The sequence below is a fragment of the Thamnophis elegans genome, chromosome 7 (genome assembly GCF_009769535.1).
Source record: "Thamnophis elegans isolate rThaEle1 chromosome 7, rThaEle1.pri, whole genome shotgun sequence".
NCBI lineage: Eukaryota > Metazoa > Chordata > Lepidosauria > Squamata > Colubridae > Thamnophis > Thamnophis elegans.
In genome coordinates this window covers 54768625-54787068 of record NC_045547.1, presented here as the reverse complement: position 1 = coordinate 54787068, position 18444 = coordinate 54768625, and the positions used below count along the sequence as shown (strand labels likewise).

At 42.7% G+C, this 18444-nt stretch overlaps 1 protein-coding gene across 3 annotated transcripts in view; it reads left to right on the top strand.

Moving 5' to 3' along the window:
- The window catches only part of CNTN1 (contactin 1), a 286347-nt gene that overhangs the window by 222081 nt on the left and 45822 nt on the right, over window positions 1-18444 (top strand). For all 3 annotated transcript variants that reach the window (XM_032221821.1, XM_032221822.1, XM_032221823.1), the window contains 4 exons: window positions 138-265; window positions 1404-1579; window positions 7315-7435; window positions 13308-13466. In XM_032221821.1, the coding sequence (XP_032077712.1) occupies window positions 138-265; window positions 1404-1579; window positions 7315-7435; window positions 13308-13466 (584 nt within the window). The remainder of the gene's footprint in view (window positions 1-137; window positions 266-1403; window positions 1580-7314; window positions 7436-13307; window positions 13467-18444) is intronic.

The following is an 18444-nucleotide window of genomic DNA, read 5'->3' as shown; positions in this document are numbered from 1 at the left end:
ATATTTCTGGTGTTATAAATATATAGTTTATTCTTGTAGATTTTTTTTATGTCTGCTAGAAAAATATGTATAACACTTTTGATTACCATGTAATTCTCTCCAGACATTTTTCAATCTAACAATTTCTTTTTCAATAGGATACATATATGGTATGATGGCAGCCTAGAAATTATTAATGTTACAGCAGTAGATGCAGGCAATTACACCTGTTTTGTGGAAAACAATAAAGGAAAAGCTAATAGTTCTTCTGATCTTATAGTCACAGGTAATTCTCAAACTTCTCTACATTCTCAAATTTAAGAATAGCATGGACTTCAGATTACATATGTTGAAATCCTTTTTGATTTTCTAAATAAATCTGGATCAATTTGATAATTCTATTAATTTAGTCATTGTATGTAACAAAATAATATATATTTCTTATATCTTGTTTCTGTTTCTGATTACTGACTTTTTGTATGTGGATCACTGAGCTTACACTTTACAGAAGAGTAGCTGTATTAATCTAATGCAGAGGTCCCCAAACATTTCAGTTTGGCAGTCCACCTGCAGGGGGAGAGTGGAATTGGGTTTGTGTGACTGGTGGGCTGATGCTTAAAAGCGTGGATGTAACCCTTGCACAAGTGGCAGGCTGACATGTAGACATGCAGCTTGACTTGTGCTAGTGGTGGGCTGTTGTGCCCGTGCATGAATGCCTGCTGCTTGTACATGTTAAGCTGTACACGAACACTCCAGCCAGCCACACACATGGCCCAATTCTGAATAGGCCATGGCCAAGCAGTGGGCTGTAGCCCAGGGATTGGGGGACCCCTGCTCTAAAACATTCAGCAGAGTCTTGTAACAATTGGCACTTTTATTATCATATAAACTATAGGTTGCTTCATTAGATGCATAGTTGCTCATATATTAAAAGTTAAAATCAAGTACATAGATATTTATTTGTATGTATAAGTGAGAGGAAGAATATTTTATGTCAAATTGGTAATTGCATGATAAATTCATATGATACTCCCACCGCTGGATCATTATCTCATCAGTAGGATACAAATAGGGTATATTATTTGGGTGTGTCCCCAAACAACTCTCTTATGAATAATCTTTGACACAGGCTATTAACGTAATTTTTACCTTTGACCCTAGGATTGGTCTTGAACTGTAGATACTATCAATGAAAAGAAAGGTTAAGTAAAAACCATTTCTGTATCAGAATTTGCAAAGAAAAGTCTACCAAAACAACCAGAAATTTTAAAAACGTTTTTACTTATATCTCTATTGCTATTGAAACATAATCATCCATAGTAAAGTTGTATATTTTTCACGTTTTAAGTAGATCAGAGCTTCAATTGTTGCATATTTAATGACTTGCTAATATATAACCACATTTTTTTCTGTTAACTGCAAAGCTGCAACAAGGATAACATTAGCACCAACTAATGTTGATGTCATTGTTGGATTGAATGCTACCATGCAATGTCTTGCATCCCATGATCCTTTTTTAGACCTGACTTTTATCTGGCTCTTAAATGGATATCCAGTAAATGTTGATAAAGAGAGTGATTATTATGAAAGATCTATCATGGTGAGTTACCTCACATTTCTCTGTTGACATATTTACATTTGGGTGTAAAAATATTGTTGGTATTTTGGAGAAAGGAAAAGAGGGAATAATTATTATGAAGGTTTTCTTTCCCCCCATATTACAGTTTACTCCAAAAAGGAAAGTTACTATCTTAGAAGAAAAGAAAGTTACTGTCTCATGAACCCAATATTATAACCTTCTATAAACATATTGTTCATAAATTCATGGAGTAGCACTCCAGTATCAAAACAAGTTATTCCAAAAATTGCTTCTTTTCATGTCCTTCTTTTCATGAGCCAAGGTGGCGCAGTGGTTAAATGCAGCACTGCAGGCTACTGCTAGATCAGCAGGTCAGCGGTTCAAATCTCACCGGCTCAGGGTTGACTCAGCCTTCCATCCTTCCGAGGTGGGTAAAATGAGGACCCAGATTGTTGGGGGCAATATGCTGACTCTCTGTAAACCGCTTAGAGAGGCCTGAAAGGCCTATGAAGCGGTATATAAGTCCACTGCTATTGCTATTGCTATTGCTATGTCCTGACTTCAAGCAATTGAGAATGTTGTTTCTCCATAGCAATGTCTTCTTTCAATGTTCTTCCTGCAACTAAAAATGAAAAAATGCACCTGGAACAGCAGAATGATTGACATGAATCAGCCCCACTATGATGAATCCCGCCCACTGTGTTCAGTGTCAGACCACATATATTATTTATTATTGCATTTATAGTAACTGTCATTTGTTTGTTAAGACAAAGCCTTGGAGCATTCATTTCCATGGCTACTAAAGAACCTCTCAAAGTGCTGCTTTGAGTACTCTGTGGGCCCTTCAAACAGAACTCTCCCATCTGGTGTGTTTGTTTCGAGCAAAGATATTAAGATTCCCTCCACAAATACATAAGAAATTGAATGGGTGGGCAAGCACACAGTTTCTTTTTTAGACACTTCCCACCTTGTGCAATACCGTGTCTCCAGAAATATGGATGACCTCTTCCGTAAAAGTGTTCAGAGTCAAAAGGAGGGCTTCACAGAGTTTTAAAGAACTTATTTAAATGTAAATGTTGCCTATTGGTAGCCTGGATTCTGTGCTGTGTTTTTAGTGACAATAGGCTCTACCATGTTTCACCAAAAATAAAACTAGGTCTTATATTTATTTTTGCTTTGAAAAATCCATTAGGGCTTTTTTGGGGGGGATGTCGTATTTTTTCACATACAGGAGGCAGCAAGAGTAGGGGCCCACAGAAGTCTGAACAGCCCTCTCTGTCCCACCATCTGCTTGCCTGTGGCCGCAATGGGCCAAGTACCCTGACCTCTGCCTGCCCTGCCTATTGGCCCTGCTACTGCCGGGTACTTCTCGGATGTGGCAGGCAGTGTACTGCTGTGCCTGCTGCTGCTGGAGGCCAGTGGCACCCCAGCTGATCTGTTCTTTGGCCAGGCCAAAGGGTGGTGGTGGAAGCAACTCCCTGCACTGGCCACATGGCTGCTGCACAACCTGCCACTGCCCTGCCCGAATTCGGCTCTGCCCTGATGGTGCTCTTACAGTGCCCGCAGCCCAAGCTCTTGGCATGCCCCAGTCTCTGCCTGCCCTGCTTGCTGCTCTGCTGCTGCTGGGACACTTCTTGGTGGACACCATTGAGTGGCTGTCTGTCTGTGCTGCTGCTGTCTTTACAAGAGCTCATCAATCTCCTGGCTGCACTGCTCTCAACCTCCCTGATAAGTTGCTGCTGCCTGGTATGGTGCAAGTCAGCCCAGATCTAAAACTCTAGAGAACCCCGTCAGTTGCCACCCTGTTAGTGCCTCTATCAGCGGCTGCCAGTGGAACCACACCACCCATGCCACCTTGCCCACCACTTCCTTCAAGCTGCTGAGTGCCAGCCTGCAGGCCCTGTTTCTGGCCGCCTTCAGCCTCTACCTCACCTGTGGCTGCTGCCTCGCCTCCTGCCTGGCCTGGCCTGCTGCTAAGACCCTGCTGCTACCTAGCAGCCTCCACTGGGCACTGACCCAGCATAAGAAACAGGCCGTGGTCCGCAGCCAGTCAGAATCTCTCCTACTGGAGCTGCCCCATGCACCCCGCAGGCAAGGTAGTGTGCCCCTCCTCTGCTCTGCATGGCTTTGGCAGGTGTCTGGCAGGTGGAGGGAGGAAACTCTACCCCCACCACCTGCCTTTCCTCACCATCCTCACCAGGTGGAAGGAGAGGCAGCGGCAGTCTCCAGCAGCAGAACAGCCACAAGTGAAGTAGAGGCTGGAAGGCAGCCAGTGGCCGCCCATGCCTGCTTCCATAGCTGGCACGGGAACTGCAGCGCCCACCAGGGTCAGGCCCAGAAGAGCCTGAAGAGTGCCTGGCTCATCCTATAGCCCAGTGCCTGCAGCAAGTAGGTGTGTAGGCTCGTGCTCAGCAGCCCAAGTCAGCAGTGGGTGAGGCAATGTGGACAGCATGGCTCCACCAGCAGCCACTGGCAAAGGGGTCCTGGCTGGCTGGCAGAGCAGTCCAGAAGTCATAGATCTGGACTGACTTGCCCCATGCCAGGCAGGAGCAGCCCAATAGTGTGGCAAAGAGCAGCACAGCCAGGAGAGTGAAGAGTACCCATGAGGCCAGCAGTAGCATGGGCAGTTGCTGGCGGTCAGCATGGGGCCTGCCACAACCAAAAAGAATCCCAGTAGCAGCAGGGCCAGCAGGCAGGGCTGGCGGAGGCCAGTTGCACCAAGAGCTTGACTACAAGAGCAGCAGGGTGGTGGTTAGAGCTGAGCTCAGGCAGGTTGTGCAGCAGCCACACAGCCAGCGCAGGGATCTGCTCCCATTTCCGTCCATCAGCCTTGCCAAAGAGCAGCCCCCAGCAGCAGCAGGTGCAGCAGGCCCAGCAGCCATGCAGCAATGAGGGCTTCTGAAATTGATCTGAGAAAGAACAGACATCTGAGGAGGCACTTTCTTCCCTTTCAATCCTTTCTGCAGTCACTGAAAGAGCCAAACAGCAAATGTTCAGGGAGAAAAGAAGGTAAAGGGGGGAGGGACCTAAAAAAATCTTCCTCCCCTCACAGGTGAGCAACATTGAGCGGGCCACACACACCCGGGCAACCACAATACTAATGTAAATGCGTTCATCTGGCTGACGATTTTAGCTGGAGCTTATTTTGGGGGTAAGGTTTATATTACGAGCAGCCTGAAATCATGCTAGAGCTTATTTTCTGGTTGGGTTTTATTTTCCGAGGAACATGGTATTTGTGTTCATATTAACCACTGGGAGTCTATGTGGAACAAACATATATAAAAAGCATGAATTAATTAATTGAGAATCAAGCTGTATATTAATTAATGTGCAACTTTCTTATTTTCTGTCCTTGGAGTTGTCCAATTTTCAGGACTATACATAGAAGCTATCACCTTTTCAACCACTTTATTTTGAAAGATCATAGTTAAAGAAAGATAGAAAGCTTCCATTGGACCAGCTGAAGCCTTTTTCCTGACTACAGTGATCATGGGGCGAGAGTCCATTTTTGGAAATGAACATTAAAATATTAATTCCATCTGCACAATGGTACCAGTGCAGATTTGAACCTAAACTTAGACCTCGGACAGGCATATTTATTGTGATAGAATTTCAAGGGGTGGGTGGGTTGCAACATGTCTGCTGGACTTATTATAAGAACTAGAATTTCTTAATACAGGAAAATAAATTATAATATAGAACATAATGTATATTATCCTACATAATTGAGATTATTTTTAATTAATACATTAGATTAATTTTTGATTCATACATCCATATGACTCACCTACACAATAATTCATACATTTTTTCTCTTTTAATTTATTCCTATATGATAGTTCTGAAGAACTATATGATAGTTCTGAAGAACTATCATATGGAAATAAATTAAAAGAGGGGGGGAAACACATCATATTGTGAGTTTAGGATTCTGCATGAACAAATTACTACTGGATCATCTGACTATTATGACATTCTTGCTAAATGGAAACTTGACAGATTACTTACTATCCTCCATATAAATGTTATCTGTTAATTTCTTCAAAAACCTATCCAAAGACTCCAGAGCTTGATCTTCCTATGCAAAAATAATAGAAAATGTAGTTGTAAAAACTTTTGGGACAACCACAGTTGTGAAGTTTGGAAGAGATCATCATATGTACTCTTGCCTTAGAGCAGGAATGTCAAACTCATATCATCATACTGGTGTCACATGACATATCAGAACTTTTCCCCCCTTTGCTATTCCCAGCATGGGCGTGGCCAGCTTATGATGCATCAGAAGTTTGACAGCCCTGTCAGAGAGGATAAGTTCTTCCAAAGAAGGAGAACTTCCATAGAGAATTCTTGCTTTAATTTTTTTTAATGCATGCCTTGAGCCAAACAAACTTCAAACCTTGCTCTTTAAGCAAGGGTGTTATCCCTTGAAACAGCAGATCAGAAGTGCTGTATTGCTTTACTTTGTATTCTCCAGCTGTCTCTTCCAACATATCTACTGCATGCCCAGGAGCTTTTTTTAATGCTTCAGATTAGGTACTCAGAATACCAGTATCAGAATTGCTCATGTTTCTATCTGTGCATTTTGATTTTAAAAAATTAAATGCATTGGGAAAATGTTTGATGCATATCAAGAAACTTTACTTAATGAGTAATACTGGCTTGAAGATACACATACACATAATTATAAAACATAGGCTGATTTAAATATAGTGCCAAATAGAACATGGTTTCCTCATGAATGAACATTTATATCCTGGACATGGTAGATTACTGAGGTAACTTCACTTTTTACCATTGAAAAATATTAAGATTCCTCGTGTTAAAGTGCTAATGCTTCTATAAACAAATTTTAAATGAGCATTACAATAACCGCAGGAGATCTTTTATTTTCCTGTTCCTCACTAGGATTCTGAATACCTTGAAATAAGTGGATAATCTGGAATGAATTAAGAATAATGAAGCAGCAAAAAATTAACTCTCACAGATTAAGTTACAATATGCTTTGTTTTGTGACATTTCTAAATATCCCTATCCCTATCCCTATCCCTATCCCTATCCCTATCCCTATCCCTATCCCTATCCCTATCCCTATCCCTATCCCTATCCCTATCCCTATCCCTATCCCTATCCCTACATACATACATACATACATACATACATACATACATACATATATATATATATATAATGCAACTTATTAAAATGCATACTTAAGCAATATATTTTGGGACAATCTGTACTTTTTATGTCGCTATGAATTATAAATGTTTCCAAATATTGGATGGTCAGTATTTGATCTAAGGTTACTTCCATACATTTAAGCAATTAAGTAAATTGTAATTGCGAGACAGCTACAAAAATAAAACTTTCACTATGTCAGCATGTTCTTTGCAACAAGTGTTACAAATCCTGAAGGTTGGTATTCTGCCAAAATGGAGAGATAATGATTTTAAAAGCCATTTTATTGTTCATAATACAAAATATTATATTGATACATAATATCAATTTATGTTGTAAGATTAAATACTGCTGCATTTGAAAGTGATATCTGATTTCACAATTTTAATGTGTATTTTAAATGCAATATAATTCATTGATATAAGGAATATTTATATTATTTTTAAGAGCTATAGGCAGTTCAGAAATAGATGTCTTATTCATTTTACTGATTTACTTTACTTTTTTAGGAGTATTTTGACTTCTATATGAAATTTAAATTTAAAGGACTGTTGCACATTTTTTTTCCTGATTTGTAGATTAAAGACAATGGTGAACTTATTGTCAAGAATGCCCAGTTGCGCCATGCTGGAAGATACACATGTGTTGCTCAGACAATTGTTGATAATGCCACAGCTTCAGCTGATCTTGTTGTGAGAGGTAAAATATTTTCTTGAATTTTTAAAATTAAGCTATTTCCTCATTATGTCAACTATTTGTGTTGACATTCAATACAGAGCGTCGGTGGATCCGGATTATAGAGCCAAGGTGGCGCAGTGGTTAAATGCAGCACTGCAGGCTACTGCTAGATCAGCAGGTCAGCGGTTCAAATCTCACCGGCTCAGGGTTGACTCAGCCTTCCATCCTTCCGAGGTGGGTAAAATGAGGACCCAGATTGTTGGGGGCAATATGCTGACTCTCTGTAAACCGCTTAGAGAGGCCTGAAAGGCCTATGAAGCGGTATATAAGTCTACTGCTATTATTATTATTATTATTATTATTATTATTATCACAGATTATAGTAGCTGGATTGAGATGAATGAAGCTATTGAATAACATGATTAATGACAAAGACATGAAGGAAGACAGAAACACGGGCAAAGTTCAAAAGCAGATAAAGAAAGCAAAAAAGATGGCTTGGAATAAGAAATGCCTAATGAAGAATGCCTAATGAAGCTGCTAAATAAATCACTGCTTTTTGTATTACAATATCGGGTTGCTTATTATGAAGCAGGCATCGTTAGGGTACCTTACAAACAGCCATCTTTTGCTTTTAAATATTGAGGGTGCCGAGGGGGGAACTCAGAAGACCATGGCAAAAGGCCAGTTATCTGAACAGAGGGGGGGGGGAAAGCATTCAGACATCAAAGCCGAGATGAGTGAAGCAAGAGGAGATAAGTAATCATCCCCTAAAAACAGCTAAAGCTGAGCCCCCACCCCACCCATATGCCCAGAAGAAGGGAAAGGCCCTAAGCGAGCTGGGAAGAGTGGAGAGGATGCTGGACTGGAATCAAGCCAGGCCCCCAAAGCCCCAAATGGAGCCTCTGGGAAGTTCCATAAAGCAACGGAGAGAGGAATTTGACTGGGTCATCCTCTGTGAAGAAAGGCCATTATGCATGCCAAAAGAGAGGGGAGGAGCAGTGGTTCCTCTTGAGGTGACGAGAAGCACATGGGAATGCAATCCCACTTCTCCACCCATTAGAAAGAAGATGAAGCCAGTGTCTCTCCCATGTAGCAGGCAGGCTGCCCAGGGCAGACAATCTCCACCCTCCGTCCGAACTAGAACTGAGGAGTATCTTCAGACATATCAAACGCAAGCATACAGAGGCTGACAGGAGGAGGGAAGGGCACTGCTGATTGAACCGCCCTGATTCAGAGAAAAGTTTGATGGGAACTCAGACCAGTTAGCCCTATTCCTTGACTCAGCTGAGGTCCACCTGGAATGCTATGGACACCTCTACTCTTTCCCCAGAGCTATAGTGAATACTATTGAGAGGGACTAGTGGGAGGAGCAAGGGAATGGCTAGCAGCCCTCCACAAGAGAGCCACCGCAACTGCAAGGCGTAGATGACTTCCTAGGACTGCTAGAGGCTAGATTTGAGGAGGTGGAGGAGGACCTGTACGCGGAAGATGAGCTCAGCAAACTAAAGCAAAGGGGCCACCCCATCAAAGAGCACATCTGCGAATTTAGGTGAGTCATTGGAAGGCTGCCCCCTTTACCAGAGCGTCTGTTAGTGTATTTTTTCAGAACAAGTCTGAACCAGCAGCCTACTGCGACATTCCAAATCGACTCTCCGAGTGGTTCCAAGTAGCAATAAAAGTCGACAGTGGGCTGCATGCCAACGACATGAAAAAGCAACTAGACACAAAAGAGAGAGGTCAACCTGACCTGAAACCACCCAGCTGATGGGGAATCACAGCACCACAGTGGGCCCTGAAATCAGCCCTTCCTCAAAGTCTGCTGAAATGCTACAGATGCGAGGGGGTGGGCCATATGGCATCCGTGTGCACAACCCCAATCCCAATGCCGAGGCCAGAGCTACTACCCAGGGCATGAGGGGAACGTGGCCACAAACGGGTTACCCACACATCCCGGAAGGCTTTCCAGGCTGCAGAGGTCCCTCCCAAACCAGATGAAGGGGGGAACCCAAGGCAACAATGACCAGTCACCAGAATCCTACGACAGTGACAATGAGGGGGAAAATGACCCAATGGTGAGAGGACCAATTCACCCTTTCCTTTTTCCAATACACCTCACAGCCCCAAGGACAGGAAGCTAGTAGGATTTTCAAGCCCTAATAGACTCAGGCTGCACTAGATGCTTGATCAACCTGACCACAGTCCTGAAACCGGGGATCAGAACAAAAAGACTGGCCCACCCAATCCGGTTCAAACAGGTTGATGGGTCCCTAACGGGGGAGCTTATACCACCCACCTGACGGAACCAGTGAGACTAGAGCTAGTGGATCACTTGGAAGTAATTTGATTCATAATAGCCCCCAAAATGACAGATGCAATCATACTGGAACTCTCCTGTCTAGACAAGTGAGGACCAACCATCTGGTGGCAAGGGGGTACCCTTAGGCTTAGGATAGAAAAGAGGCCCCAACCCCTTTTTCGCCAGCAAGCAGAAACACCATTCAAGCAGGAACCCCCCAAAAGAGCACACCAGAACATCTGGGAGCCACATCCGACGAAACCCCAGAGACCGAACAGATCCCAGAGGAATATCAAGACCTTGCAGAAGTATTCAGCGAGACATAATGCAACATTCTGCCCCACCCCATCATGAGGCAGATTGTGCCATCGAAATAATCCTCGGGGCAAAACTACCCAAACCCAAGCTGTATGCCATGACGCCCCAAATGCAAGAAATGCACAAATACATAGACAAAAACCTAGCACCAGGATTCATCGAGCCAGCCAAGCCACAGGTTGCAGTGCCAGTCCTCTTCAAAGAGAAAAAAGATGGAACTATGGGACTGTGTGTGGACTTTCGAGGGATAAATGCCATGTGCGTACACAACCTATACTCTCTCCCCCTCATGAATGATATGCTATCTCACTTGGCCAAGGGAAAAGTCTTCACCAAATTAGACCTCAGAGAGGCATACTACCGAATATGAATCAGGGAAGAAGATGAGTGGAAAACAGCGTTCAACTGCCCCCTAGGGAGCTTCCAATTCAAAGTGATGCCTTTCAGACTACAGGGAGCCCTAGCAGTGTTCATGCAGTTAATAAACGAGGTACTGCAAGGGGGGTCCTCGTCTACCTGGTGACATCGTCATCTACACTGAGACCATGGCCGACCACATACCCCTGGTCCGCCAAGTACTGGAAAAACTTCTGGCAGCCAACCTGTACATCAAGCTATCAAAATGTGAATTCCACCGTGAGTGACTAGGCTACCTAGGCTACCAAGTGTCAAATGAGGGAATAGAGATGGACCCAGCCAAAGTGCAAGCTGTCATAAGCTGGCAACCCCCTCACACCCACAGACAGCTACAAAGCTTCCTAGGGTTCGCAAACTTCTATAGACAATTCATCCCCTCCTTTGTGAAGATCGCCAAACCCCTGACAGACCTCCTGAAGACAGGGAGCCCAGGAACAAAACCTCACCCGGGACAGTCTCTACAGTGGGACTTAACCTGCCAAAAGGCATTCGAGACACTAAAAGAAATGTTTGCAAAGGAACCAGTGCTGAAGCATCCTCACCCCAAGCAACCCTTCGGGATCCAAGCAGATGCCAGCGACATGGCAGTGGGAGTGATACTACTCCAAGAAACAACCAAGGAAACCTACAATCCTGCACCTACACCTCCCACAAGCTCACAGACACAGAGAGACAATGGGCTGCATGGGAAAAGGAGGTATTCGTGGTGAGATGGGCACTGCTAATCTGAAGACACCTGTTGGAAGGGGTCAGAAACCGTTCAAAGTCTGGACTAACCATAAGAATCTGGAAGCTCTTAGGACCTCACAGAAACCATCACCCAAACAAGTCCGATGGGCTCAATATTTCAACCATTTCGACTTTGTACTAAAGCACATTCCAGGGCAAAGGAACTTTTTAGCTGATGCCCTCTCCCGCATGCCCCAGTACAAATGCGAACGGGAGCAGGTGGTGGACACCATCATTCCTCTACCCAAATAGCTGCCTAAGTGACCACTAGACGACAATACCATGACCGGCACGACCAACCAGCAGGCGACCTAACCACGAGACTCAAAACTGAACTGCTAGCAGACCCTTGGTTCCAAAACAACCAACACATCTTGACAAAAAGAGATGACCTTGCATGGAAGGGAATGAAGCTCTATGTCCCGGAATCCCTATGCACCCTAATTCTCCAGAGGAGCCATGACGCCAAATTGGCAGGCCACTTTGGGTTCCTAAAGACATTACACTTAGCCCAGAGGCAGTTCTGGTGGCCCAAAATAAAGAAAGATGTGGACAGTTACGTGGCACCATCTGTGCCATAATGAAGAGGCGACCAGGAACTAACACCACCCCCCCGGATTGCTGCATCCAGTAGCAGAGCCAACGAGGCTGTGGGAGGAGATTGCAATGGACTTTATAGTAGAGTTGCCAAAAAGTGGGGGAAACACGGTGATTTGGACTGTAATAGACCTGTTCTCCAAGCAGGCACACTTCATACCCTGCAGTGGACTACTCTCAGCTCACAAGCTGGCCAAACTGTTCCTGAAGCACATCTACCACCTGCATGGAGTACCTTGGAGAATTATCTCAGATAGAGGGGTCCAGTTCACAGCTAAGTTCTGGGGGGAGTTCCTGTGGTCCATTGGGCCATCTCGGGATCTTAGTTCAGCCTTTCATCTGAGCACCAATGGGGCAACAGAGAGACTGAATGCCATGGTAGAGCAGTACCTGAGGTGCTAAGTGAACTATCTGTAGTCCAATTTGGCAGACCGTCTGACCTTTGCTGAGGTTGCGTACAATAATGCTGTTCACAGCAGCACAGGACTAACTCCATTCAAAGTAGTGAGCAGCATGGACTTTGTCCCAATGCCTGAGTATGCCTTGAGTGGACTAAAGTTGAAGATCATTACAAGAAAATATAGGAAGGAATATAAAATTGACATACCTGATCAAGGTTAAAATAGATATGTTGGTATCTCTGGTAACCCTTAATGGATTTTTCCTGATCAGGACTGAAACACTGAGGCAGTAAGGATTTGTTTATAGGTAAGAGATGGGATTCAAGAAAAAGATATTGTATTCTGTATTTTAAGACAGTGGTCCCAACCTGACCCAACGTGGGAGTGGCAGGCACATGTACATGTGCATGCACAGCTCCATTGGTATGAGCAGTGGGTATGCACTCCACTCGTGTAAATGCACTCATGCATGAAGTCTCCACTCAGTGCTTGAGAAGAGGGTGCTTGAGCTCGTGCCGAAGCTCAGTTCAGGCAAATGGAAGGTACTTGTGCATGAAGCTCCCCTCACGCAAGCATAGAGTGCTCACGTGTAATGCTTCATTCCCATGAATGAAGCTTCACTACAAGCGCCCTCAGCTAAAGTTCCCTCTGCTCTTGTGAGGCGAATAAAATGCCCACCACTCATGCCCACCATTCATGCTGTAGAACTTTGTGCACGAGTCCAAGCCCCCTCTGCTTGTGTGCAAAGCTCCATGAGGGTGCTCAATGCGTGAGTAGAGGGTGCACACATGTGCCATTCACACCAATGGAACTTTACATACGTATGCCTGCCATTCACATATCACTCTCTCTGTCTGCTCGCAAAAGTGTATGAGATTTGACCAAAAGTATGATGTTACTTTATAAAATACCCTTTCCAATCTAGTATTTCCGAGTATTGTTCAATTGTCAACATTTCATTTGGCCATACTACTTAAGATTTTGCAGATTAAATTTTAATATGCGAGAATAGTAAATTACAGAAAGTTGTAATGAAATAATTTAACTCTGTTAAATATGATGATACAATTTAAAACATTGGTTCACTTTTTGACAAGATTATGTCATAATTTTTCATTGAATTATTTTTCAGGTCCCCCAGGACCCCCTGGTGGACTTAAAGTAGAAGACATTAAAAATACATCTGTAATTCTGACATGGAATCGTGGGATAGAAAATCATAGTCCTATATCAAATTACACTATTCAGTCAAGGACCTTTCTGTCTGAGTATTGGAAAGACATGAAAACAGGTAAGAATCTTATAAAAATATTAGTTTGGAGCCTAATAATAAAATATCATTCTTGATATACAGATTTTAAAGTAAAGTGTAATGCAATGTATTTGCATATAGGTGCCCTATGTGTTCTTTAATGCCTATTCCTGTTACTGGCAAGACTGTAAGTATCTAAGGTAACCAACAGAGTACAACTCTATATTTTATACTGTATGTAGCATGGGTATGTCATATCTCATACAGCAGGGGTGTCAAACTGGCAGCCCATGGGCTGGATGCATTATGCATAAGCCACGCCCACCCCAGCTCCACAAATGGGAAAATATCATGAAATGTCATATGACAACAACTTAACACCGTGGGTTTGACACCCATGTCATACAGAATTACTTACTACTTATTTGTTGTTGTTTAATATGAATGCACGATTTGGATTTGTGTGGGTCCATATTCTACAGATGCCATCTCTCTTATGAAACAGTGTTAACCACAATGGTATCCTTCTCAGTTATCTATTTATATGTATCAAGTTTTTTATTTTATATTACATATTGTTCTGTCTCAAGCCTCTAATATATACTGACGCAGACTTGGCTGTCTGCCACAACTAAGGAAGGAGATAAGCAACCCCTTGGCTAGGAACCCAGAAAATTATCTCTATGAAAACAAGGCTTGAACTCACAAAATTCTTTCACTACGTCTGGATTAGTAAACTGTTGTTTCCTACAAAATTCCCCTCCCGTCACCACACCTATAAGCTCTCTGGGAAGGGCCAATCAGTAGCCACCTGTTCCTATTTCCTTCTGTGAGTCTTTTTCCAAAGCTGCTCCCTCCTCCTCTCTGCCCTATGCATACGTACATCAGGGACAGCTCTCTCTGTTCTTCCTCACTGCTCCCTGACTCAGACGCCATCTGGTGGCCAACAGGCCTCTCTAGTCCCTGCTCTGACTCCAAACACCCCCCCAGAGTCTTCCTCAGCCTCCAGGGCAGTCCCATAGTGTTCATCGCTGTCAGATTCCAGCAACAGCTCAGCCGGCCGCTGTTGGGCCACATACACATATACATATCAATGCGTGAACAGTGTGACACCTGGATTCCATACATTTCAGTACAAATAAAATAATGTTATTAAACATAGTTATCACATTCATCCAGCATCAATACTTTTAATTCTTCTTTTTTACTTCCTCCCATATTCTTCTCTTAAATCTTTATCTCTGTCAATCTGTTTCTCCCATCCCTACCCTTTTCCACTGGCTAGCTTTGAAGTTATCAGCCTTAACCCCTGTCTCCCTTCCCAAAGTATCTTCCTGCTCCTCCCGTTCTCTTTTCAGATCTCTTAAAATATTTTCCCCCTGGTTTGATTCATCAAACATTATTAAATTTATTAATGACTCCTCATTATTTTTTTTCTGTTGATTCCTCAATTCTGTTTTTCCCTCTATTCCTTCTACTAGCTCCTTCCTTTCTTGGGCATCTTGTTTGTTACTCATTGTCCTTTGTATTATGTTTTCCAATTTTTAATCTATGCCATCCATTAATTCCATCACCTTATATTCTTTCTGTATAATGTCCTTTATGTTTTGAAACATCAAATCCATCTCGATGAAAGTTCTCCTCATTGCATCTTATCTTGTTCTAATAAATTATTCACTTTTAGTCACTAGCTCAAATACCATGTATTCCAATCTGAGGTTGCTCTTCAAAGTATCCATTGATCACAATTCTTTATGTTCCATAAATAGTCAGTCAGGTCCATTTATATAACCCAGGGAGTTATCCAAATCTTCTTGAGTTACCTTTCTAGATTCAGTCAAGTAGCTTAACATTCAGGGGTAACTTTAATTAAATGTCTTCCTTGTTCTGATATTTAAATCTCCAGTGGTCATAGGGTAGATGTATATAATCCAGTAAATATTTCACAGTCCTTTAGATGGGTATTCCCAGGCTTGTATATTTTCTTTCATCAGCAGGTGGCACTCTTAGGTTAATTTTCACTATTACTAAAAATCTGATTTTAATTATTTTAAATTGTAATTCAATTATAGAACCAGTGTTAACTTTTAAATTCATAATTCCAATATTTTAAATTGTCTTCCTAATGTCACATCTTCCCAATTTGAAAGTCCAATTTCCTGCATTTTTAAAGGAAAAAAAGTCCTCCTTTCCCTCCCTCTCTTTAATCCTTTCCTTCCGGTCTGGTAATTTTCTCAAAGTGTCTGATTGCTGCTTTCAATAGTTCTGAGTAAATCCTAGATTTCTCTTTTGGCTTAACTTTTGGGTAAAAAAGAATTTCCACTCCAGCTCGGTCATTGGCTGTCCCAGCTTCATGGCAGCCATCTTAGACTGTCTCTTCTCCTTGTTGTGGCTGAGAGGGAAAGTAAGCCCTGGGTCAAGCAGGAGAGCTGCGACTCTGCGAGACCTCACAAGGCATCCCTCTTTGCTTCACCACCCCTCCAAGGTGGCTTTGACTCCTTTCAGAGCCCACTAATGGGGAGAACACAGCACAGGAGCACTGAGACCAATGTTCCCTCTAATTTTTTTTCAGTGTCAGCAGAAAAGTATAGTGTTTGAGCGGCACATTTTCATGCCTGAGCACCTGAATTTTTTTCACAGATGTTACCTAAGACAACAATGAAATCAGTATTATTTGAAACTCAAAGTTATGTTTATTCAAGGTACCCGCTTAATTAAAAGTGTTATATAATATCAGTATCACTTAACAATGCTCCTGCTTAGCAACCAAAACGTTGGCTCAGGAACTCTGGCATTGAAGTGCGCAAGTCTTAAAGCTGTCAGGTTACAAGATCCTTGCACCTCTAACCCTTTAGAAAAAAAAACCCAGTCCCAGAGGTGTTCAAACTTGACAGCTTTAAGACGTGTGTGCTCTACTGTCTTTTGCTCCACTTTTTCATTCTCTATTTTTAGTTTTGCTCTAAGCTTAAAGTAGAACCCAAAGAAGAAGCAATTGTGATTTCACATTGATGCAGTTCCCATGTTAGTTGGGTAACCTCAAGCCTCATTCCTTCCAATTCTCTGCTATGACTTTGCTCTTGGTGGGATAGCTCTTCCTTCAGCTGGGCAAATTTGCAAGTCAACATTTTTTTTTGTAATAAATCATGGAGCATATTAATACCAATCTCTCTGTAACATAATTTCCTCCTGTTACCTTCTAAGGAATCCCATACTGTAGCAGTGTTTCAGAAATCCATTGCCTTATGTTACAGTTAAAACAGTCCTGTCTGAAGTTGGAGTATTAATCAGGAATCCTTGTATTCAACCAAATAATATCTAATTGATGATTTCCTGTATTTTCTTTGAAACCAGCCAACAACAATGTACAAATATGATCAAGTAAGGCTGCTTTTAGAAAATAGTTTGAATTGCTAAAGATCTGTAGGTTAGGGTACAAATTCCACAAAACAAGAACAACCTCCTAAAGCCATTCATAATAAACACCAGCATCTCTTACAAAGTTGGAATGATGGGTCTAATCATCAGGTAGAAACCTGTCAACCCTAAAAATCCCAATATAGATCAAACAAAGGATGGCATCTTAAGATAATACTCTCAACTCCTCCAGATTTTATACATTATTCCTAGAGGACCATCATCCATCTTGGATGGGGATAAATATTTGATATGGGCTGTAAGAGAATGTAAGACACTATGCATAGATTGCCACATGCAACTTTAAATGGACAACTTCAGTTCAATTTACATGAAACAGTCACTTTAGCAAGCCACTCTGCTGGAACATGAACAAGCTTAAACACTACTGGCATTTCATTGTATACAGTTATGTTCAGTTTTTCCTTTCAATCAAGGCTGGATGACTTTCTCTGCAATTTCTTGCACTCAACTACTCTTCTGGCATTTTGGAAATTATAATAATAATGATATGAGACATAAGGGAAGCTCTTGTCATTTTTTTAGGAATATTCTGCAATAAGACCTTAGACAGCCCAAAATATAAACAGATATTAGTCTGTACTTTCTATAGCTATCTAACTTTACTTACATAACCTGAAATGGATACTGGGCTTTTTTCCATAAATAATTTACTTTTTAAATGGAAAGGTCATCTTTCAGGCATGAAGATTACAATAATGGAAGCAATGAGTATTGCTCATTGCAATAACTAGAATAACTGCTGCCATCTCCTCCTCCTCCAACAGCACCACCACATTTGCTGCCCAGCGCTGCGGCTGAGGTGAAGCTGCAAAAACTCCCGCGGCTCCCCCTCTGCTCGGAGCACCTGAGCTCCACGTTACCCCTGCCCCCTCCTCCACCGTCGTGCTTTTGAGGAGCCATCGGGGCTTTTTTTCCTGCTCCCGCCCCTCCGCTGCCTTCCTACTGGCTCCCGTAGCCTCAAGGCTCCTCAAAGCCGCAGCGCAGGGCAGCAAATCCGGCGGTGCTGTTAGAGGAGGAGAAGGCAGCAGCAGTTAGTCCGGTGGTGGCGGTGGCTTTGGGGCTTCACAATTACCATCAGTCGCCCCGTGCTCATCAAAACAAGTCCAGGGCCAGTTGGCCAGCGCCTGCAAAGGACCTCCTCCCCAGCTTCCGGAGCCTGTGGAAATCACTGCGCGGGAGTTGAAAAGTCCTGTGCGGTGTTTTCTTGCCATATGCGCGGCCACGCAGGCGCGCACCTTAGAGGGAACAGTGACTGAGACCCATTCTCTGTGTCTGATCTCGCTATGACATCCAGCTATCTATTTATATAAGTTTTAGAAACCACTTAGTTTTGGAATTATCGTTGGAGGAGTATAACTTCCAGGATTATCAACATGAAAATTATCATTATCATTAAACTAAACCTGTGTAAATCACACACATCATATATATTTTTTTGGGGGGGGGAGTCAGTTTTGTACGGATGACAGAGAACATCTAAGCCAATGTTTCTCCAGCCAACATGCTGGGAGTTCAAATTGACACAATTTAAAGTTGCCAAGATTGAGAAACACTGATTTAGGCAGTGTGAAAATTTTCT